The 24,558-nt window shown below is 41.6% G+C and overlaps 1 protein-coding gene across 1 annotated transcript in view; it reads left to right on the top strand.

Moving 5' to 3' along the window:
* The window catches only part of Sorl1 (sortilin related receptor 1), a 159,199-nt gene that overhangs the window by 91,732 nt on the left and 42,909 nt on the right, over positions 1-24,558 (top strand). Inside the window, exons 19-26 of the mRNA XM_076846252.2 lie at positions 531-622; positions 2,155-2,401; positions 3,277-3,415; positions 8,591-8,764; positions 10,975-11,088; positions 14,771-14,893; positions 17,577-17,696; positions 22,907-23,032. Coding sequence (XP_076702367.1) covers positions 531-622; positions 2,155-2,401; positions 3,277-3,415; positions 8,591-8,764; positions 10,975-11,088; positions 14,771-14,893; positions 17,577-17,696; positions 22,907-23,032 — 1,135 coding nt within the window. The remainder of the gene's footprint in view (positions 1-530; positions 623-2,154; positions 2,402-3,276; positions 3,416-8,590; positions 8,765-10,974; positions 11,089-14,770; positions 14,894-17,576; positions 17,697-22,906; positions 23,033-24,558) is intronic.

The raw sequence follows: 24,558 nt of genomic DNA, 5'->3' as shown, positions 1-24,558 counted from the left end.
TACAATATTATATAAGAGACTTGTGCATCCTTGGATTTTGAACCAGCTCTGTGGATACCAAAGGGTAAAGCAAGGGTAACCACTTAACTCTGCAGATCATTGTGTGGTAGGAAGTGCACACATAGTTCCGACTGCTCTCAGACTATGTGAAAATTGGCACATGAGTTTGAGGAGGGATCAGTTCATTCTGACTGGAAATGAAGGCAGGTTTCCAGATGGTCTGGAACTGGAATCATGCAGATGTGTGGGGGATGGGCTGGGAGAGGTGCCTCTGTAGGCAGGGGCTGATAGAGGACTTTGGCAATGTGAGTCTTTTTTTTTTTTTTTTTTTTTAATATTTTGTTTTAGTTGTAGTTGGACACAATACCTTTATTTTATTTTTATGTGGTGCTGAGGTTCGCACTCAGCGCCCTGCACACGCTAGACCAGCACTCTGCCGCTGAGCCACAACCCCCCCCACCTCCGCAATGTGGGTCTTTTAAGGAGCTCAGGTTCATTCTGGCCTTTTCTTTTCCTCCTCTTTTCGTCAGGTAGCTAATGCAGATGGTGACTTCCGACTTACAATCGTCAATTCCTCTGTGTTGGATCGGCCTAGGGCTCTGGTCCTAGTGCCTCAAGAGGGGTAAGTGTGTCCCCAAAAGAAAGTCAGCATTGTGTCCAATGCTGCAACAGTAGGTTCTCATAGAAATGTAAACTTCTGGGCAAAACTCTGCTTCTCATGAATATGGTAGAAATAACCTATTAACTGAGAATTTTGAAACCGCACCTTAGCCATCAAGGCCAGGTAACTCCATTCGCTTTTCATTAGCAAGTACCAGACTCCGGAGGCATCCAATGTCTCACATCTGTGAGGTGTTTTTTCAGTAAAGGTAATAGTGAAAGGGACTCTCCAGACACGGCAGGCCCTCTCATGTATTATAAGCATTGTTTTATCTTCAGTTTCATGCATGGCACAAATATTTAAGTCAATCCATCTTTCCTCTGCCTCCCCTCACACCCAGCACATATAGGTTTTCTTACTCAAAATTAGTATATACTTGGGCTGGGACTGTAGTTTAGTAGCAGAGCACTTGCCTAGCATGTGTGAGGCACTGGGTGTAATCCTCAGCACCACAGAAAGATAAATAAATAAATGCATACAATAAAATAATTATTTAAAAAAGTAGTATTGTGTTTAGGGAATGCAAAGTGGTTTTTTTTTTTTTTTAAATTAACTGAAGGGAGCACAACTAACAGGAAAATTCTGGATTAATTTTCCCTGCCTTTCATGTCTGCTAGTATTTATGATCAAAATTAGTACTTTTTTTTTTTTTAAAAAGAAAGGATCTTAAAATAATCTATGTACTTGGTTAAAATATTAAAAGAGAACAAAAGTGTATGAAACAAAAGTATTTGGTATTTGTTTTCCTCCTCCTCTTCTTTTTTTTTTTTTCTTTTCTTGCATTTTGGGGATGACCCCACTCACTCCCTACCACTGAGCTACAGCTACATCTCCAATCATTTTTTAAAAAATTGTGTTTTTAGAAAAAGTCTCACTAAATTTTCCAGAATTGGCCTTGAACTTACAGTTCTTTTGCCTCAGCCTTCTCTGCCTCAGCTGGGATTATAGATGTGCAACACCATGCCCAGTTTCTCTGTTCTTCTTAACCCTTTACCCTCATACATCCTAGGGGTGGTGATTTTTAGTAGTTTCTTATGTATTGTTTAGAATCATTTTTACCCATGTACAAACTTTATCCTTAAGTCACAGGTTCCCCCCTACATTCATGCACCAAATTGAATCAGTGTGTTTACAACTTTGTAGCTTTTAAAAAGTATCCGTTTTGAAGATAGTTTCATTTGAACATATATAGATTTCCAGGTTTCATAGTGTTCTGTGGTATGTACTATTATATATCAGTTCCTATACCAATTAACATTTAGATTAATATACATATCTGTACATTTCTTTGTACATTATCTTTGCCTAATTTGACTATAGGTGAATTTTAGAGGAATTTCTGAGTCAAGGAATTAAGTGGTTTCAAATATTAGGATTACTGATAACTAATAATGATTGTTCTAGAGGGATCTCTTTCCTATATGGAGAGGGGTATTCGAGCTCCTCTTTCTCCCATTTTGATGAGGTATGTGGTTTATCCCCATTTTGACCAGGGTCATGTTCTGGACCGACTGGGGGGACCTGAAGCCTGGGATTTATCGGAGCAACATGGATGGCTCTGCTGCTCATCGTCTTGTTTCAGAGGACGTCAAGTGGCCCAATGGCATCTCTGTGGATGACCAGTGGATCTACTGGACAGATGCCTACCTGGACTGCATTGAACGGATCACTTTTAGTGGCCAGCAACGCTCGGTCATTCTGGACAACCTCCCGCACCCCTATGCCATTGCTGTCTTCAAGGTGAGTCCTTATTTGTCCTACCATCAGGCAGTCTGGCAGAAAAAGTAAAGAGCATACTAAGGTCCAAAGCCGGGGACTTTTGGGGTCTCACAGAGATGCTGTCTGACTTAGGAAATCTGCTCTTTTCTAAATTTGAGATAATTCACTTCAGCCCATACCAGATATAGGCGCCAGAGTCCTGGCCACTACCACTATTCACAATTCAAAAGGTTAAGAGTTAAGGTTATTTCTTAAGACTGTTCTGAGCTTGCCTCTAGTGCCAAGAGCCTCTGTTTCTTTGTATCTTGTGAGGTTTGCTCACTTTATTTGCTCACTTTATTCCCTACTGAGAGAGATATGCTACATACCGCATGTTGTAGTATGTTTTCATTCAGAGAACAGAACAGTTCTCTCGATCCTTGGGAAGCAGGTTTTGAACTGAGCAGCTTGGTCAAACTTGAATGCTTCTCTAATAGTTTCTTTTGTGTAGTAGCTCCTTCATGTGGATTTGGTGATGTTTGGATAAAACCACTGATGCTTACATTCAAGTGGAATTTTGATCAGATCAGTCATTCAGACAATAACTGTTAGTTGTCTCTTGGGTAGGGGGCGCCTATCCTTTTAGAGGCTTCAGAATAAAGACCAAAGAGCTAGTGTGGTGGCACTTGCCTATAATCCCAGTGGCTCGGGAGGCTGAGGCAGGAGGATCGCTAGTTCAAAGCCACTCTCAGCAAAAAGCAAGGTGCTAAGCAACTCAATGAGACCCTGTCTCTAAATAAAATACAAAATACGGCTGGGGATGTGGCTCAGTGGTCGAGAGCCCCTGAGTTCAATTCCCACTATTTGAAAAAAAAAAAAAAAAAAGCTGGACTCACAGACAAAGGTTTTTATTCTAGAATGAAATCTACTGGGATGACTGGTCACAGCTCAGCATATTCCGAGCTTCCAAATACAGTGGGTCCCAAATGGAGATTCTGGCAAGCCAGCTCACAGGGCTAATGGACATGAAGATTTTCTACAAGGGGAAGAACACTGGTAAGGCAGAGTCTCTTCTTAAGTCTCCCCAGAGCTGATCTCAGGAAAGGGGCTGCATGTGGGCAATCTCCACTCAGAGCAGGATCTGGCAGCCTGCGTCTTTGCTGTCACGACAACATGTGCATTATTTAATTTCTTCCTAATGACATCTTAATTTCTTTTCTAATGATACACAAACAGCTGGAAGACAGCATGTTTTTGCCTGCCTAGAGTGTTGGTGCGTGGTGGGTAATTACACCCTCCTCCTGCCCTTGGCCCCTCACTGATTGGTGGTGTGGCTTCTGTTGCAGCTGGGAGAGCCCAGCATGTGCTTAATCCCCATTTGGCACACTTACAGGGAACAGTGCTGGCTGGGTGCTCAGACAGTTGCGTGCCCATTGAGCATTCCCACCTCTGTTGTGATGCTGTGTTTAGTTGTTTGTGGCTTCTATTTGTGCACCCCACCCTGAACTTTTAAACCCCAAGAAGGAAAAGATTGTGTCTGCTTTCTTCTTCTCCTGTGGCAGCAGTGACTAGCACTTAGTAGGTGCTCAATTCATAGTTGTTGAAAGAAGGGATGAACAGGACAGGGAGACCTGCCATGGTTATAGATAGTTGCTGTCTGCATGGCTTGTTAGTTGAGATTTTAAGAGCTGCTATATAAAGCTTTGACATGCGGCTACTGGAGGCCGAGACTCCTAGTAGAAAGGCTCTTCCTTCCCCTTCTAACCTTTACCTTTGCTTACCCTCAGGCATACTGATGATGCTAGGGGAGAAGAATTGGAGCATTCCTGAGAAGAATAGTCCCTTTAAGCATTCCCTCTTATCTCCATTTGGATTAAGTAACATCTTGACTTTCCTTGTTGACAAACTTCTAGGTTTTCTGTTTTGAACTAGAATGTTGGTAGTGTTTTGTGGGTCTTGGCTTATCCTGTGCTAATGGAAAATTGACAAGAAAAATAATACAGTTATAGATATCATTGTTATTCCTTTGGGACCAAGGAAGCTGGCATGGGAATACCCTTTGGAAACTATAAAGTGTCCTCCTGATGTAAGTCTGTCTCAGAGTTGCCTGCTTAGAGTATTGGTGTTTGGTGGGTAAGATACTCACAGGTCAGTATCTTCACAGCTGACCTGTGGGGTGTGGAGGGCTGGTATTATGATCCGTGGTCTGTAGGTGAACGAGTGAAATCTTAGCTATTAATTAGCTTTCTCAAAGCAGTCTCACTAGTGTAGGAGCTACGAAATGGAGAAATCACATTGTTTCTTAAGAGGAGACACCTGTTTTAAAGTAGGAGGCGATGAAGGAATCTTGCTTCTCAGCTGCCATGACTGAAATCTCTAGGCCCCTGTCTGAGGGAGAATGAGAGCCTCACAGGCTCAGAGAGTGGGTTGTTCTCATTTCTCTAAGTTGTCACCTAGTCCAGAAGAGTGGGGCTCCATTTCAACCAGTGCTTGTACGTGCATTTGATGCGACGCAGCAGCTTCTGCAGCACCATGTTCAGGTGAAGCTGGTAGCTCCCTGGGTGCTTTCCCTACTGGTCTCTTGCAGGAAGGGACCTGATTGGCTAGGTTTGGAGTTTGTCCCTGCCATTCCTCTCTTGACTGCCACTTCATCCCAGCAACTCAAGCCCAGCTGACATGTGTCACCCAGCCCCCTGGAGTGGCAGGAGAGGGAGTATATGCTCTGAGCAGGTGCAGATGTGCCTGGTGCCAGACAGACAGGTCTGTGATTCTCAGCTCAGGTGTGATTGAACCCCCAAGAGTCACTTTCATTTACACTCCCCACAGTAATTCTGGGGTTGGAATAGCATCATGGAGGAGGGGCTGGTTCAAAAGGGAGATGTCTGCTGGTGGGTGGAACACTGTTCCTTGGGCCTAGTGCCACTGACTGCATCTCTACTCCAGTCTCCACTTCTCTTGCAGTTCTCTCTTATCTTCCTTTGGTTGTGAGCAGGTTGTTTTCAGGAGACCTCCTGCCTACAGACAGGGCCAGAGAAGCAAGTGTCTAACCTCTGAAATGGGCCAGTCTGAGTGAAATTGGAGCTTCTGCAGCCACACCTGGCTCAGTGCTGCCAGTGCACCACATGCCTCTCAGCTTTGTGCTTGTTTGCTCTAACCTGCCTCCTTGTTCGAACACCCAGAGGGTTCCACATGTTCATGATGCATACTGGCCACTCAGGTGCCAGTCCCTCTGTATTCTTTTTGTTATTTGCTCCTAATATACACAGAATTTTCTATTAGCCAAATATAAAATAATGGTAAATACTTTTATTTAGGTATTTATTAAGGGTATATCATATATACCTGCTAGTATTTTTTTGTGGACTTCCTTTAGTCTTCTCCAAATCCATTTGTGCTGTGAATATTCCCATTTTATAGATGAGACATAAAAGTCAGGTTTAGTAACTTGTCCAGGTCACACACATAGTAAGTGGTAAGAGTTGAGTTGTGACCTAGTTGACTTCAAAACTTGAACTTGAGTAAAACCATCAGGCTTTGCCCGCTCTGCCATCTGTTGCTGGAACAGCAGTGCACTGGTAATGTGACAGTAAGTTAGAATACTACATTTTGCTTGATTCTGGTTTGTGATAAAATATCTGTTTACATAGAACACATTAATTTGAAGTATTTGATTATAAGTAAATAATACATTTCTTGTCTTGATTCATGGCTGATTTTTAAGTAATGTCAGTGGAATTTATTCTTTATAAAGTATTTTTTCCCTTTAAAGAGGTTACTTGCAAAGTAAGTACAAAGATTTTTGATGTATTCAATTGATGCTACAGTGTCTTAAAAGTATTTTGGAGATCTTGAAATTCTTCTGATCCTGCAAGCTTTTAAACATCTGTAAATGAGGGTCAAATATTCATTATTTGGTGTAGATTTGTTTTGGTAACTGCCAAGAGTTTCAGTACTTAAGTGAGATAATAGCATTTTTGGCTCCAAAACTGATTCTGGAGAATTTTCCACAGAGGAAATTTGAAAATATTCTAAATATGCCCATGAAGAGCTAAGTGTGGTATCCTAAGGGGACATCTTTGAAGATGGTCACCTGTCCTTTCTTCCCATAAGGACAGGGGTTTTCATAATGTGTACCTTGCTTACATGGGGCAGTTGGCATCCTGTGGAAGGGTCTCTGGCCGCATTGGGACTCTGTTGAATTCTTCCATTTTTTTTCCGTCTTTGCTGTAATGCTGTACTCCCATTTTCTATTCTGTGGTTCATAACAGCTGGAGTGCTCCTTCCCTGCTGATCTCTTGCAGGCAGGGACCTGATGAGCTTGGTTTGGAGTTTGCCCCTGGATACTGCCTCTCAGCCTGCGGTGTCGTACATCTTGGCCTGGATTAGCCTCCTGAAACAGGACACTCCATTTTGGGTTCTGTGCGTTTAGCTCTTCCTTGTTTGGGTAGGAACATTTGCTCTGCATGTGAAAATGTTAGTCACATTATTTTAGACACAGTCCACATGAAAATATCATCCTGTAATTGAGTATGTTTAAATAACATATTTTGTTATTCATTTTCTTGGAACATTGAGTGGTATGTTGTCCTCAGAATACAAAGAACATGTCCTACATCCTTTTCCAGTTGTTTTTCATTAGTGGTGGCTCAATTCAATTTTGTATCCCCCTTTCCTAGCCAGTAGTTTGTGTATTTGAGCTAAAGAGCAATCTGTGCTCACCAACTATCAGGGTGAGCTGATGTCTGGTCACCTGGATGTTCTTCTATGGTTACTGTGCTGCTGTGGTTGATGGTTGATTGAGTTATTTGCTGAAGCTTTTTTGAAAGTTTCATCACATGAATTTCTCTACCTGGGTGTGCTTACTTTATCTATTTGGCAATGTCTTTTACTCTCTCTTTCTTAGCATCAAAGTGACATTGCTGCTAAATCTGTGATTTTTATTTCTATTTGTAATATCACTTAAAACTGATGAGGTGCTAACACATCCAAAGCTATCGAGTATATTGTCACCCATATCAATACTCATTGTCATTAACCAGCACTCTTTGGGCAGGGCTTAGTTGTAGTTTTGGATGGAAGCAGATTACTTGGCTGCCTGTCTGATGGTGGAGGTGGGGTTGGAGTGTCTGACTAGACTTCACAACTGAACAGTCAGCAGTTGAATTTTTTCAAAGTTTTTATGTTGATTTTCTTGTTTTCATGATTAATATGCAAAGCCAAAAGAAAACAACATACATTTCAAAAGTCTTTGGCTTTTGTGTTATCCCATAGTGTATCATGTTTCCAGTTGTTACAAAATAGGTTATACATTCTCCCTCTTTACCTCTGGAAAGGTGTTAGGGATAGAAAATACCTTTGCCAGTTTTGTTCATTCACATAGGCTCTCTTAAGTGCAGTGATGGATTTTTTGAACCGTTACTTTATTTGCTAAATTGAACCAGAGAAAAAATTGAACATATTAGCATAGATCAACTTTAGTCCTTTTATGGATTCATTTTTTGCATGATGGTAGCTTAATGAGTACTTTGGTTGGTTCCTCATTTAGTTCTTTAGCTGTGCTTTGACACAAAGCAGTTGAGAAGGGTGATCTGGAATTTTGTCCAGGCCCCAGCTTTACCCACATGCATGTTGTGAATGAAGGGCCTTGGGTCCAAAGGAACCCACTCAAGATAACTCAAATGGAAAATGTAATTGGGAGAATCAAGGGAGGCAATAAGGAACCCAAAGATGGGAGATCTAGGTAAGCCTTAAAGGTACTGCAGCTAGGAATGGCAAAGTCATTCTCTTTTTCTGAGGCCCTGGTGGTGTCCCCTTTTCTCCCCATAAGTCTCCCATCTGCAGACCCAGAGTACTTCTCCATGGCTGTGACTTGAGAAAGTTTTGACACTTACTCTGGTATCCCTTCTCCCAGTTCTAGCTCCCTGGTGGCTTAGCTTTCAGAAACCCAATTCCATTTTTCCCAGGAGGAACATCTGCTCCATGGTTTGGGCAGTCCAATGGAGCTGAGGTGGAGAGGCAAGTCTGGAGAAACTGACTGTATGGTTCAGGTCCTTGCCCAGGTTCTGGCAGAGCTTGTCATTACAGGAGGTGCCTCCACATGTGCTGCGGAGCCTCTGTGAGCTTCTCTGGTCCTGTCTATAGGGTGAGGAGGCAGTAGGTCTCTTCCTGTTCAGTGGCTCCCTTCTGCTGCGTATTTTTAACCCAGTATGCTGCTGTGTGTCTTCTCTCCAGGAAGCAATGCCTGCATGTCCAGGCCCTGCAGCCTGCTGTGCCTGCCCAAGGCCAATAACAGCAGAAGCTGCAGGTGTCCAGAGGGAGTGTCCAGCAGTGTCCTCCCTTCTGGGGACCTGATGTGTGACTGCCCTCGGGGCTATCAGCTAAGGAACAACACCTGTGTCAAAGAAGGTGAGTCCCTTCTGCCCTCAGTCTCCTTCACTTCTCATCTCCCGCCCGGTCAAGACTCCATATTCCCTATCCATTTGGGGACACTGGAAGAGTCCTAGGCAAAAACAAAATCCACTAGATTCTTAGAGGCATCCTGGTTTGGATGCTAAGGCCTGTGGCAAGTCAGTGCTCATTCAGAACAAACCCAAGCTATTCATGTGAAAATAATGGCTCTGCATTTTGGTTTCATGCCTAATGACACTGACTTTCTGCAAGGGCTGACCTTATTTTCTACTAAGTCTTCCTGTCCTTACCCACCCCTCATATCTACATTCTCTAACTTCTCCTGCTATAGCTTTACTTTTTTTTTTTTTTTTTTTTGCAGATTAGACCAAGGGCCTTGTATGTGTTAGATAAGCACTTATTATACTGAGTTAAATACCCAAACCTTTTTATTTTTCATTTGGAGATAGGATTTTACTAAGTCCCTCACTGACTTCAAACTTGTGATCTTCCTGCCTCAGTCTCCTGAGTAGCTAGAAGTAGCTGAGATTACAGATAGGTGCCACCACACCTGGATTCCCACTTTTTATAAGTTGAGCCAACCTGCCTTGGAAATTTTAGAACTGACCACTAGCTTGATCCCTTTAGAACTGACCACTCTAGCCTAGCAGTCACGTGTCCACCACCCCAGCCCGAAATGGTCTGAACTGTCAAACCAATCTGCAAAGATCTGGAAGTTTTGACTTCCAAGCTGTGACTAAATGGCTGTGACAATCCCAACCTGCTTTGAATATGGACACATGCATTAAAATATTTTCCTTTTAAGAACCTGTTTAAATTTTTCCCAGTTTTCTCCCTTATCACTTCCCCAGTCCCCAATCTCATATTTCGGTCAGTGAGAACCCCTAGAAGGGGGCCTTGCCATGACCTGCTTGGACTGATGGCCAGAATTCCTGCATTTCCTCATGCCCCAGGTTATATTTGCTTTGTAACCCTAACCTCATTTCTCACAGCAGCCTTTGAGACCAGGGCAGTGAAGTACACAATGGAGACCTTGTAGCCTTCCTTCCTTAAGAAATAATAAGTGGAAGAAGATGAACCTCCCTGCCTTAGAATAGGAGACTTTCAGGCTCTGGGGATGTCATCTTAAAGCTATTTGGAAAGAAAGAAAGTCAGCAACTAAATTGTAAGAGAAGGGCAGAAAGGCTTCTCCATGTTCCTGATTAGAATACTTGTAATTATCCAAACAAAGAGGACAGTCATCAGGGGTCCTTGACCTAGTTGACCAAACAGTATATATATATATATATATATATATATATATATCCCCCCCCACCCCCCCGTGTAAGTACTTGCTTTAAAGAAGTCATGAAGCAGAAAATACTTTTTAAATAAAATTTTAGTAGCCCACTCAATTATTAAAGTCTCTCTATATAGATATATAATTATATAAAAATGTGTGGTCATCCATTAGTACACCAGGGAATCTGTTCCTGGATTTCAGTGGATGCCAATTTCATGGATTCTCAAGTCCCTTCTATAAATTGGTGCAATATTTGCACAGAACTTACACACATCCTCCTGTATACTTTAAATCATTGCCAGATTACTTACAGTATCTAATACAATACAAATGCCATTCAAGTATGTGTAATATTGTATTATTTGGGGAGTAATGATAAGAAAAGAAGTTTGTACATGTTCAATACAGACAGTCTTTTTCCCTGAAAATATTTTCAATCCATGGTTTGTTGAATTTGAGGATATTAACTTCATGGATACAGAGAACTGACTGTATAGATAATATGTCTATCAATGCACTGAATATGTGTGTTTTAATGCTTCATAGACACAGTCCAGGGTCACTTGTATAATGAGTAGTATGTAATGCTGATGTACTGTATTTGCTACCTAGTAGGCCCAATTGATGTCATCAGTAACCTTTTTTATCATTATAGCTACCTGTAAATATTCATCTGAACCTGCCTTTTCTTCAATTTTAATTTAAAGAGGAAAGAAGGAGGCTGTTTGGGGATTATGCATATGAACTTGGCAATTCTTCTCTCTTTTGCCATCTAAGGCATAATGTAATTTGAGGAAAAGAAATGGAAATTCAATATAGAAAGTCCTGTGGTCCCGCAGTAAGAATGACGTATAGAAAGTCCTGTGGTCCAGCAGTAAGAATAATATTGGTTTCATTTCCTCCCCCACCCATCTCTGATCTTTAGAGAACACATGTCTTCGCAACCAGTATCGCTGCAGCAACGGGAACTGTATCAACAGCATCTGGTGGTGTGACTTTGACAATGACTGTGGAGACATGAGCGATGAGAGAAACTGCCGTGAGTCGTCTGGCATGGTGGAGTTGCCAGGATGTTTAAGCATTGCCTTTACTCAGAAGGCTGGTCAGCTCCTGTGGGCAGGGCCCTGGAGTCTAGTTGAGAGGGCTGACCACCTGCTATTTCTCATGCCCATGTATGCTGACAGGGCTTGGATAACAAAAAGCACATTTCCATATGTATATGTATGTTAGGTATATAGCATTATCAGACATGCATACATGTTTATATATACATATATATATATCACATAAGTTGACTACTCATTACAAAAGACTTTTTAAAAAGCATCCCATGGCTGAATTACACTGATTTGGCAGACTGGGTTTTAATCTTGGCTTTTACACTGTAATAAAGCTGGTAGGTTGGGTAGAGGATCAGGTCTTTGATTTGTAAATTCAATATTCTGCCTTTTCAAAGATGGGCAACAGGTGTCACCTTGTATGCTGCTCCAATTAGTTGATGCTGGCTCGATGCAGTCTCAAGAGAGCTTGTTGTAATTGATTAGTCATGTACAGTTTGATCTGTAATGTGGGGACATAGGTAGGTGTGCTGTGTAAATATCACCTTGTACTGAATAGTTCCTAGGTCTAAGTCATGTTTATGACTCTGTTTTGGAGGATTTAAAGAAAATCACAAAACTATTTATTATGGATAATAAACTAACCACAAATCTTAACTAGTATTTCTTAACTTAATTTTTAATAGCTTTGACATCACCTGATAAAGTAGCCTCCTTTTTTCCTCTTTAAATTAAAATTGAAGAAGAGGCAAATTGGAAGGAGTTACAAAGACGAAAAAGATTAATGATGACACCAGTTGGGTCTGTTAGGTAGTGTCATCTGTTGGTCATATATTCACTCAACAGGTATCGATTGAGAACCCTCTGTGCTGGGCTTGGGTTTATATGAGTGATCAAGGAGGAATCTGTTTACAGTTTGAAGAGCATGTCAGAAAAGTTAACAGCCTTGGATAGTAGGTGATGAGTGCCATAATGGGAAAGCTCCATATATGGGAAGGGCACCCAAATCCAACTGTAGATGGTAATGAAGAGTCTAGAGTGTGGAGGAAAGGATTGTGGGCAAGGGAGCAGACAGGGTGTCAGTACTTGTGTGGGTTGTTGAGAACATAGGTGCATTGGGAAGAAGGGAAGTTGAATGGACAGGCAGAGCCCAGCAGGAACCTTGTGAACTTTATTAGAAGAGCAATTGGAAAACACTGAAGTGATATGAGAAGCTTTTGCCTATGGAAAGATGGGCAGCAGGCAGAATGAATTAGATAGGAGAAAGACCAGAAGCAGGGAGGCCAGAAACCAAGTCAGAAGGCCTGTTTCAAAGTATTGCCTCTATCAACCCAGAGGCTCATTTACCAGTTTGTACTCTTAAGAACGGGTTAATGGATACCGCTAGATGCCATCTGGCCCCTGGCACATGCATTTAGGCAGTCATCCAGGAGCAGGTGCCAGGTTCCCATGTCACTTCACCTAGAAGCACCTTTAGCAACACGCAGCTCGTTAAGCTCCTCAACGCCCTGCAGCACTATGTCCCAGCCCTTTTGGCTTCTAGGAGGTTGTATATGAAGCTCTTGTATCATCATTTTCCCTTGGCTTCAGGGGATGCCCTTCAAACCTCGGGAAAAGAGTGTCCCGAATGGCAGCTTCAGAAAGGCATAAGCCTCAATCTCTCTGACTTTTGCAAAAGACCACTGATGAAGCCTTCTCTGCCTACCAGAGTCTCAGGCATATTTTTTGGGAAATAGCTCTTTAAAAAAATGAATACAGATCATTAACAGTATTGAAGCAGATGAAGGAATAGAGTTTATTACCTATCAGGGTGGGGGAAGAGGTACCTTATAGAGAATTGCCCAGACATGATTAGGTAGAACAGAAGCCAGGAGAGAGAAACCAGATGACCACATGTCCCAGCGAGGGACACAAGACAGTATGCCATTCCTACTGTGTTCCTGGGCTGGGTATCTACTAGATGAACAAGCTGGATCTCAGATTGGTTCCATGTTTGGAGAGAAATAATGACCTCCATCTTCACGGAGAAGCTTGCCATGCTCAGTGACCCTCCTCTCTGACCCAATTCTGTTGCTGGCCTTATAACTTCTTGCCACACAGTTTAAGTTTCTGCTCTGGGTGAAGTGCAGAGCTGGCTCTGCCTTCCTCCAGATTTGGCATGAGTATCAGCTGGGATTGACATTCCTAAGGCCTGAGACTTGCTTTCTGTTCTGTTCTCTCCCACTTCCATTTGGTGTAGGTCCTTACCCATTGGATGAGACAGAGAAGAGAAGAAAAATACTGGGATTTAACACCACTCTCTTAGCAACCAGGTGAAGGGGCAGAGCTGTGCTCTTATCAAGGAGAGACATGCTTTTTGAGATAGCAGGAGGTGCCCTTTGCACAGGCCAGGCTGCAGGAGAGGTCCAGGCGTGATGGGGAACTACAGCATGGGGAGTTAAGTGAGGCATCCCGCCAGCTGCCAGGAAGAGCAGAGGAGGGGTGGTGAGGCGATGCGGGAGGGATGTTGTCAGTCGATTTCCCTCCCTCTTTAAACAGACTCCTCCAGCTGGGTGGATGTCAGGCACGAGGGTTTTGATATGAATCCCCTGCAGTCTTGTCATTTTGCATTCATCCCCTGCCTCCCACCATGAGCTCAATTACCGAGAAGAAATGGAACCTCCAATAAAAGCTGCCGGGATGTCTAGCAGCACTGTTGCCTCTTGGCGTTTCATTTCACAGAACACCCCACCCTCCATCCCAAGATGCCATTCTGCCACATGGGTCCCTCAGCTGCTCAGGAGGGGTTTCTGGTGGGTTTTTCCTTGCATCCTAGGGTTTATGTATAAGCCCAGGAAATTTCTTTTTAGGAGAAAATCTAATTCCATTCTCATTCTGGTGCCAGAAGGGTGTGAAATATAATGAGGAAAAGATGTGACATGTGTTTAGAGCCCATTATCTTTACATCCTATTTATCAGGCTTTGGTTCTAAGCTTGTTTTCTTGTTTATATTCATAATAATGCTGCCAGGTAGTTACTATCTCTACAGAGGAGTGAATGGAGGCACAGGGGTTGGATTAAGGAAGTTACAAATGGAAGAATTCAGATCTTTCTGACGGTGATTCTGCATTACTTCATTTACTGTTGAGGAAACTGAAGTTCAGGGAGGTTAAACTTAATTGCCCAAGGAAGCTGTCGAGCCAGGATTTGAAGCAGAATCTTGACTGACTACAGATCAGCCTGTGTCTCTACTACAGATGTACATGATCATCTGTGTGATGAAGTGCCTGCTTCACGCATGGAATTGGGCCTCTCTAAGGGTAGTTTTGTAGATAAAGGTATTTCTGGCAATTACCTAGGGAGATACCTTCACAGCTGCAGACCTTTATGTCTGGAGGGACCTTAGGTGGTAATCCCTGCCTCTGGCCCCAGCTAGATAGTAGTTTCTCACTTTGTTAGGACCTGTTCCTCTCTGAAGCTGTTCCTTGAAAGGATGTGCCCTTACCTCCCTTGGTTATAAATTTCAGTTCTTATGTATTTGATTTCTTCTTTTAAGTCTAGGTGTAGTTTCTATTGCTCTAGTTAAAGTCTGCTTCCTTTTATTTTTTAAATTGGTTTTCTAGTGGGAAGTTGGTATCTGAGGGGCTGTACTAATGAGTATGTCATCTCTCTTTCCCATTTCAGCTACCACCGTCTGTGATCTGGACACCCAGTTCCGCTGCCAGGAGTCTGGGACATGCATCCCACTCTCCTATAAATGTGACCTTGAGGATGACTGTGGAGACAACAGTGATGAAAGTCACTGTGGTAAGGGAGCATGGCATCCAGAAACCCCTTCTGAAGAGGGAGCTACCATGTTTGCCCACTGGGCTGTACTAGTGCATGATGGGGGTTGGAAATGGAGGGTTTCTGATGGCGTTTCAGGACTTCTGCTCTTCTAGCTACATGACCACCTCCACCCACATGGTGGGCTTGAGTCACTTCCTTTCTCCATTCAGAGCTTGCTTGCTGTTTTTTCATGAGAATTCAGTTCCTCTGGTGGAGTTCATGGATTCACGGGAAGAAAAGATGGAGCCTAGACTAGCTCCCATTATTTATTTGCTCTGTAGTTAGATTTTGTTTTCTAATCTGAAAAATGGGGAAATAGGACCTACCTTACTTCGTAGAGGTGCTATAAGGGTGACATGTGATAGTAAATAGATAAGATTTCTGAATGAATTCAGTGGGTTGTTATCAGCTTTAGAAATGTGGCCTGAACCTCTGAGTAGGTGTAGGATGAGTGTCTTTGGATCTCTATCTTTGTGAAGAAAATGTGTTAAAACCAGTCTAAATCACTACTAAACTCTTAGAAATCACCAGGTGATATAAGCATTACCTGAGCATTTGTTTTCTGAATGGAAATTTTGTATACTAATTTCAAGAAATTATTGGAGATTCTCTGGTTCAGTCCTTTTAATTTCCACATTAAGCAACTAAGATCCATAGAAGTCAGGATCCTTGGTCAAAGATGATACAGTTAATTTGTGTCAGAATGGAGAAGTGGGACCCCGTCTTCTGTTTTGTAATTCCTTGTCCTTTCTGTTACACAACACTGCCCTGTCTTTCTCATGAGCCCCAGCTTAGTTAATAGGCTCTGGTCCCAAAGTAGTAGTTGCTGACCATTGAGGGAGACATTATGCAATAAGGCAGATTGCAGGAACCATCGGCATGAAAGGGAAGCGAGAGAGGGGAAGCCAGACGCTGACCCACACATGGTGATGGCATGCCCTGCTAGGCCTTCTTTCCTGTCCACAGGGTCAGGTCCAGCTGACCTCTGCATGTGCCCACAGACAGGGCTTGCTTTGTTATGTGCAAGTGGTTGGACTCACAGAGACTGAAATAAGGGCCGCAGGGGCTGCTTCTAAATCATTTTAGCACAAGTAAATTTATGGAGTATATCAGGGGTGACTTTTACACAGAAGATACCCCTGGCCTGGCTCTGGGAGGAATTTTTTTGTTTGTTTTCATAATTTTCCTTCATTAAGTGCCATAAAACATATTCTTGGGATTCACATCTGCTTTCCTTCATTCCTACCATTTCCTCCCCAGCATTTTCAAGAGTGAAGTGTGCAACTAGGCTAGCTCTAGGAGGGAAGGAGCCCACAGGGCTCATGTGTCTGGTGTTGTAACTCCTTCCCTGTGCACACGTTGTTCATTCAATAGTTTTAGTCCCCCAGATCTTCCATCCATGCCCTGTTCTTGCTCCTTGGTTTCGAACTCATCTCAGGGTCCTAGTTGGACCCTTCCCCGATGAAGTTCCTCTTCATTCATCTCCAGATTGTCCTCCTAAATATCTCATTTACCACCTTTGTCTTTAACCTCCTTTCAAGGAGAAAAACTGGGACAGTTTCCCTTTGCCCCAATTTCGGCTGCTTCTATTTTCTGAAGCTCTAGAAAATTCTACTTGGAAGTACTATGTCTCAGTGGTTTTGGGCTGCTGTAATAAAATACCTTAAAGTGGGTAATTTATAAACAATATACATTTATTTTACTGAGTTCTAGAGGCTGGGAAATCCAAGTCACAGCTCAAACAGATTCAGAGCCTGGTGAGAGCTATTCTGAGAGATGGCTCCTTTTCCATGTCCTCATGTGGTGGAAGGGGCTAACAGCTCTCTTGCGCCTCTTTTGTAATGTAAGATCACTAAAGTCCATTTTTAATTACTTTCTGAAGGCCTTGCCTCTTGATATTATTGCATTGTGATGAGGTTTTTACATGTGAATTTTGGAGGACACATTCAGCCCATAGTAGCTTCTATTCTTATGATCACCAAGGCTGGTGAAAGATGGTGCGGGACAGCCTCCCTTTGTATCCTGGTCAGGATGCGCTGGCTTGTTTGCCTAGGACCCACTCTTCTTGAAGCAGTACATGCACTAATATCCCAGAGCTTTGCCCACAGAAAACCCTGAGCTGTTTACTCCCTTTTGGAAGCTTAAAAGTAACCTCACTTTCTGGGAACTGAGCATCTCCAAGTGGTCAGCACACCCGGGCTCTCATTACTTCTTTTCTCAAACCAAAGCTATGTCTCTAAGGAGTCTTCTCTTTCTTGGAAATTCTGCTTCCTGATATCTCTTACTGCATTCTTACTTTTTTCCCCTCACAACAAGCACAGAAAATACTTGTGGAGTACATCAGGATAGACGGACAAGGCTATTTTGCCAAGAGGCAACCAACTAGTCTAGGATGTCAGTTATCTGAGCACATCTATAACCCATCTGCAGCATATTTGGTGGGAATTATTCTAGATGACCTTATATTGCTGGTTAAAGATCTGTCTTCCACACTCTACAGTTAATCAAGTGATAATCAAGTGATAAACATCAAAATTTCTTGTTGTCAGTGATATCTATGTAGTGATATGGTCCCTCTTATAAGGCCTAGTCAGATCTCTGATCCCAGAGGCAGAACTCTGAGTAAGTTTTTGCCTTAACATTTCTGTTGTCTCACCTACAGAAATGCACCAGTGCCGGAGCGACGAGTACAACTGCAGCTCTGGTATGTGTATCCGCTCCTCCTGGGTGTGTGACGGGGACAACGACTGCAGGGACTGGTCTGACGAAGCCAACTGCACAGGTCAGTGCTTCCTGATTAACAGCACTCATCTATCAGGTGTACTAATTAATATCTGCTGCATGTACCAGTACTAGTTAACATCATATACTAGTTAACGTCATAGCCTTAAATGACCATGGTATCTAGACAGAGAATCAGCTTGGACCGTAGAAGTCAGCTGGTTCAGGGCTTCCCAGAGAGCTGGTTTGTGATGAGATAAGGATCTCGTGCCAGAATACAAATGAATGTTCTACTTCCTTCACCCAGAAAGTCTTACAAGAAAAAGGTCAGTGGAGCTAAACAGTGTTCTGAGTGATATAGTTAGGTCAGTCTTTTCAACTTTTAGGGCTAGTAAAGAGCAGTTCACACACTGTCCCCTGGTGGGAACCATATTTTGAGTAGGACCCAACTAGTTCATATTTTTTCAAATGGAACATTGGAGGGTTCCCCTAGTTAAAATTTAATTACAATTAAAATTTAAGCCGTGCTTGTACTTGTTTGAGATAAGATTTCATTAAAAGTAAAGTTAGAAATATCAGGAATGTGAGGGTAATGCTAGGCAGTGTTAGTTAGGGGTAATATTTAAATTCTTCTGTTGTTTTCATCACATTACTTTGTTTAATGATTTAAGGGGGCCATACACATTTTCTGCAAGGTGCGGGCAGCAGATAAAACATGGAGTTGAGAAGGTTGTAGAGGAATAAAAACAAATCTCTTTTAATACTTATCACTTTATATCCCGTGACTTTATACAATTAATTTGCCAAAATGTGAAATAAAAAGTTTAAATTCCTCAATTCCATGACCCAATGCAGCCTCCTCTAGAAGTTGCCATTCAGTTCTATTGTAAACCCCTCCGAAATGGTGGCCATGTACAGCACACAGGATGTTCTGTGGTGGTACCAAGTTCCCTCCCCATCTCTCCTTTCTGGTGTGGCCTCAGTGCAAGGGTTTTGTTAGAAAGACAGCAGGAAGTGCTTCTGTGTACACAAGTGTGGCCTGCAAAAGGAAGAAAACCAAGGTCGGGGAAGGAGCTGCCATCCGCCCAGGAAACACTCAACGCTGCCTGGAAGCTTTGGGTTTGGATGGATAATTAGTTAATGAATTAGAGGGGCGTGCTTGGGCATTTCAGTTTGTAAACTGCAGTATGATTTGAACATCTTGTTAGCACAACGGCATTAGTCAAACATGTATTTCAGCAGCCGGTCTTCCGGAATGAGTTCACAACTTCATATCTGTGGGCAGGCTTGTCTAAACTCCCGGTTTTATCTCTGGTTTTTTTCTGGCAGTGCTCACTGGGGATAATTTAGTGCTCTTGCCATTCAGCTGCAGCCTTATTCCAATGACTGTTCTTCCAAACCTTTTAAGGATGATTCTTTTTCTCATCATCTTAAAATAGTTGGAGGTTGGATGTGAGCTCATTATGATGTGTAGCACGACACTTCATTTCCCGCTCTATTAAATTAAGCTGCATATGACACCAGAGAAAATGGGTCAGGGCTGCTGACCTGTTGGCCTCAGCCCCCATGCATTGTCTGTGCTGTGCGTGCTCCTCCTCCTCCTCTCAGCCTTTGTTCTCCATGGGCTTTTCAAGCTTTCTTTATTCCCTTTAACCTGCCCTCCCTGTTATTGAAGGTATACATTCAGTTTCTTTTTTCTTAGCTGTTACCTTTAGACACGTTATGTGCATTCTCAATATTTCCTATACATACAAGCACTTTAAATCTTTGACCACCAAACTGATTAGTAAAAGACTTAGTATCTTAAAATGCCATTTAGTTTTTTGATTTTACATTTCAGAAATTCAAAAATTAGTACTTGTTATTATTTTTAGTAACCAACCTCCTTTATAGGCACATGTCTATTTACCACCTATCTTTGCTTCTTCTCTCCAGTACCTCCTTCCCTGGTTTTTGGAGCAGAGGTCTGAGGGTGGTTAACTCTTTCAAGGTTCTGTTAGTATCAACATGTCTTTAATGTTTAGCGTGGAATCTAAATTGGTCTGGATTCTAAGTGTATAGTGATTTTTTTTTTTTTTGTAAGTTTATTATTAGAATTACTCCGGTTTGTTTCTGGCCTCTTTTACTGTTTGCAGTTCTGTCAGATTTTCTGTTCAAATAACAACAGTGTTTTCTTTGCAGTTGCCTTTAGTTTTTGTTGTTACACAGTCTCGCTTGTTTCATTTGTTGTTTGAGACTCATTTTATTTTTAAGATCTTAGGGTTTATGTTTCTTGTAATTCTGGGATTTTACAGCTGTGGAATTCAGCCTCTTCTGCTTTCTGTTGTTTCTGATATTGTTGTTAGCATTTGCTGCAGCCATTTGTTGCATAGCTCCATGCTGTTGTTCATGCCTCCTGTTTTTATATCTGCTGTCTTTCAGACTCTGTGCTAAACTCTGATTTCTTTAGACTTACCTTCCAGTTCAATAGTTCTTCTTTCAACCAAATCTAATCTGCTGTTTCACATATCTGTGGAACCCTTTTTATTTTCATGACTATATTTTTGTATCTAGAATATCTGTCTGTCTCTTTTTCAACCGTGCCTTTCAAATTTTAATGCTCTTTATGCTTAGTGGTTTTTCTTTTGTATCCTTAATCATTCAAATTGTGTTTATAGTCACTTTCCTTTTCCCTCACACACTTGCTAATAGTCCGTGCTTTGTAAGAAATGAGGCAGTACTTTTCCTTGTTCTAGTACATAATTCATCTTTGTTCCCCATTTATGTTCAGTTAATGCCTTCATCAGACGTTTCAGCAGGTCTTGATGAGTCAGGGAAGCTCTAAGAACATAGGTTGTAGGGTAATTATCTTTATTAGAGACTGAAATTCCATGTCACCCTGTTGACCCTTCCAGTCTTAACACTTGTTTTTCTCTCAAAATTTTTAGTTTGGATTTAGAGTCAGTTTTTTCCATCTTTGTACTAAAATATTTTTATTTATAAATCCTGCATTGCTTATCAGGCACTCAATGTCAAAGACTAGTAAATTACTTAGAAGATAGAAAAATCCAGAAGAAGCATTTTGTTATACATTCCAGTCATGCCTGGCCACTTGAGTGAAATTGGGCAAACTGATTAATCTTTCTGATCTCAGCTTCTAGGATAGAATCTGGAGATCTCTGACGTGCCTCCCAGAGTTGTCATTTAGAAACCCCGCTAGCACTTTGAAATAGTTTTCAATTAAGAATGAAATACAAAGGCTGAATAATAACAAGTAGATTAGCATGGTAATCATTTTATGCAACTTTACATTTCATGAAAGTGAGCATGGCGGTAAGGAATGTTTCAAAGACTATCAGATTTCTGACACACACACACAAAAAAATCAAAAGCATCTCAGGTGATGGTTATTACTGGTGCAGAAACTCATGTAACTTGCATGCTTTATTTATTCCTTTTATAAGATATAAGTGTATTTTTAAAAGATGTTTAATGGATTCTAAGTGCCAAAGATTATAAATGTTGAAACTGCCCGTAGACTTATTTAAATGCTACCAAATTCAGCCTTGGTCTTTGGAGAGATGAAAAGACAAAGATAATGGTTCACAACTTGTTTTAAAGTGCTTTGAAAAATCAAGTTCTTAGCATTTCTTATCATCACAAAAAATAGCTTCAAATTCAGTAGAAATTGTAGAGGACATTGTGAGGCAGTTTTCTTCACCCTCGAGCAGCTTATTGCCAGTCATCTCAATTGAATAAACAACTCTAGTTTTTTTTTTTTTTTTTTTTTTTTCCCACAATAACCTGATTTTGTTTGTTTTACCTCCTTCTGCTGTGAAGATGTCCTGTTCACGGTTAAGGTAACAGGGAGTCTCTCTAGGTTATCCCCACCCCTCACCCCCATCCCTAGCTTTCCTTTTCACCATTTCAGTTACCTGGGATGAACCATAGTCTGAAAATATCAAATGGAAAATTCCAGAAATAAATACTTGATAAGTTTCAAATGACTTTTATTATGATATATCATTAATGTTCCATTTCAGTCTTAGCTTTATCTCTTCCTATGTCTATGACCAAATTTCTGGAGATGTATACATTGGAATGTATATCATTCATTGTAGGTATATATATTCATTGGAAAAACATAGTGTATATGGGGTTCAGTACCATCCAAAGTTTCAGGCATTTATGCAGCATCTTAGAAATACCTGTGGATGGGGGCAGGTGGTTACTGTGGATTCTTTTATGCTGGTTGTAAATGAGGCCAATTCTTGTTTTTCTTCAGCAGTGAACAGACACAAGCAGCTTTCTATTTAAGAAGAGGAAGTGGAAATCTAATGGAGAAGGCAGTTATAGTGTTGATTGGGTCTGAGGCAGATATTATGTACTTGAACTCATCTTTGAGATTTTGAGCTATTTCTAATGATTTGGTGGCCACAGCCCAAGTGTGCAAATGAAGCTGTTCATTTCTAGCAGTGACTCTGTTTCACTAACTGCTGCTGCTGCTTTTTAAAAGTGCTTGTAGTGGGTGTTATGTATTATTTGCTGGTAAGATGTTAGATGTTGTTCTTGCCTTCCTCGGTTAGACAGTTTTAGGTTCTGAGGCCTGTGTTCTTTGAGACTTGGGAATGATTTTTTTTTTTTTTTTAATGTTCTTTGGGCCTGAAGTTTTCCACATTTAAAGTTGGGTAGTGTTTTGTGTTTTGATTTTGGTTTTGATATATAAAGTCATGGCTTGTCAGAGCTGCTTGTAAGAGCCCCTTAGATAACAATGTTAAATGGGTAATTGAGGCCTCCAGACTGCCTGGACCAGGTCTAGAACTTTCTCTCTAGAGCACACACTGCCTTTCCTTGTTTGACAGCATCTAAAGGAGTCAGATTTATGGAGAGGATCAAGTAGCAAGATCTAGGAAGAAAAGTAGAGGCTTTACCCTGGACATCCTGATGCAATTACTTTATTACCAGAAGGTTTCTCAGTTTCTCCACGCCTGTTTCTCCTGTGTGAAAGAGGAATATTGCTTACCTCATAGGTCATTGTACAGAGGAGGGATGTTTTTGACAGGGGCACCTGGGCCTGTAGTGGCTGGTGTAACATTTTGTCAGCACAGACTCAAATCACTGCCTCCCTCTTGGGGTCTGCCCAACTGCTGCATTCCCCGCCCTCGGAGTAACTCATGCTCCAGCCTTTCAAACCGTACTGCCTAGTGCAAAGCTTCCTTTCAGCTGACTTGTGACAGTTGATGGGGGTGGAGAGGAGGGAGGTGTGACTATGTCCCTTTTCTCTGTTGGCAGCCATCTATCACACCTGTGAGGCCTCCAACTTCCAGTGCCACAATGGGCACTGCATCCCCCAGCGGTGGGCGTGTGACGGTGACGCAGATTGCCAAGATGGTTCTGACGAGGATCCAGTGAACTGTGGTAAATGCAAATGCCTTGGCTCCCACCTGAGCTTCCCCAGTGTCTGCTGTTCAGGAAGAGGCAGCAGATGGGCCAGGAAATGAAATCACGCCCTGCCGCACCCGGGCTTCCACCGTGACACTGAGCAAGCCCACCCACTCTGTCGTGCTACCATATGATGTAGTCTTAATTCTCAGGCAGCAGTTTCCCTCTCACAAACAAAAAGTGTAAAATGCCGCCATAACACAAAATCAGTATGTAAAGTGCTTTTATGCACCAAATATTTTTAAGCTTCTCTGTCCTTATCCTTTTGCCAAACATTCAAAATTTTCACAGTATAGTTGTTATCTACATGCCATTATATATTCTACTCCTTCCATGTTACAGGATTTTTTCCTTAAAAAAGATGTTTCCATATATCAGTATTTTCTGTAATTAGCATTTTTATGCAGGGTGCATATTCATTTCATGTTACCATAACCCAGTTATGGGTTACTTAGTCCATTCCTGGTTGGGCATTTGAGTTTTACACAATTATGTTTTACACAATTATAACAGCTGTTTATGTCCTTGGAAGCGAAGGCTCATTTTTCCTTGGAGATATTTCCTGGAATTGTGGGTTAGAAGTGCTGATGGGTTCTCATGATTCTCTTCCAGTGTTTCCAGGTTATTTCCGAGGGACATCTCCACCAGCCACAGACTGTTTGCTTTCCCTAATCTCCCTTGATTTTAGGTTTTATCTCTTAAGTAGTTCTCACTAATACTGAGTATACTTATTTCTTGTAATTTTAATTTATACTTTTTTTTAGAAACTTTGTTTTCCTTAGTGGCATTAACCATTTCTCCAAGTTGTGCTATTCATTTACTGATTGTTTCTGTATGATATCCTTTGACAAATTTCCTAGGTATATTGACTTTTTACAGGATTAAAACACCTTGTGTTATCTTATACCTACCTAATTCTCATGGAGCTATTCACCAAGCATTGGGTTTGCAAAGGCCATGCCTGTCTTGGTAGAACTGATAAGTCCAGTGCCTGACAGGACTCTGCTTAGGAGAGAGGGGCCTGGCACTAAAGCTTCTGGGCTAAGTATCATGGTACCTTTGTTCTAGTTTAATTTCCCTTGGAACTCATTGTGAAATTTTGGGCTCTTAACATTTCAAGCAAACATTCTCCAGAAGGGCTTCGTGTTAGAATTCAAATTAGAATTCATGAAAGAAAGAAGGTGGCCAGTGATCTCTAGATTTTTTTGAAAATCCAGGATTTTGTAATCAGGATTCATGTTTGTCTCTCTTTTTTCCTATTCATAGAAGTTTTTTCTTCTGCAAAAAAAAAAAAAAAAACCAAAAAAAAAAACGCAGTTTTTGAATGGGTTGGCCTTTCATCTTGTTCAAAATGGAAAAAGCATTAGATGGCTTATAGTAAAAGTTGTTCTCCCCATCTGCCTAGTTCCTATCCTATCCCCACAAGAAGCCATGGTTTAATATCTTTTCAGAGATGTGGATATGCAGTCATCACTGTGTGACATTATTTTTGTCGATGATGT

The sequence above is a fragment of the Callospermophilus lateralis genome, chromosome 2, assembly GCF_048772815.1.
Source record: "Callospermophilus lateralis isolate mCalLat2 chromosome 2, mCalLat2.hap1, whole genome shotgun sequence".
NCBI classification, from domain to species: domain Eukaryota; kingdom Metazoa; phylum Chordata; class Mammalia; order Rodentia; family Sciuridae; genus Callospermophilus; species Callospermophilus lateralis.
This window is presented reverse-complemented; position numbering and strand designations above follow the sequence as displayed.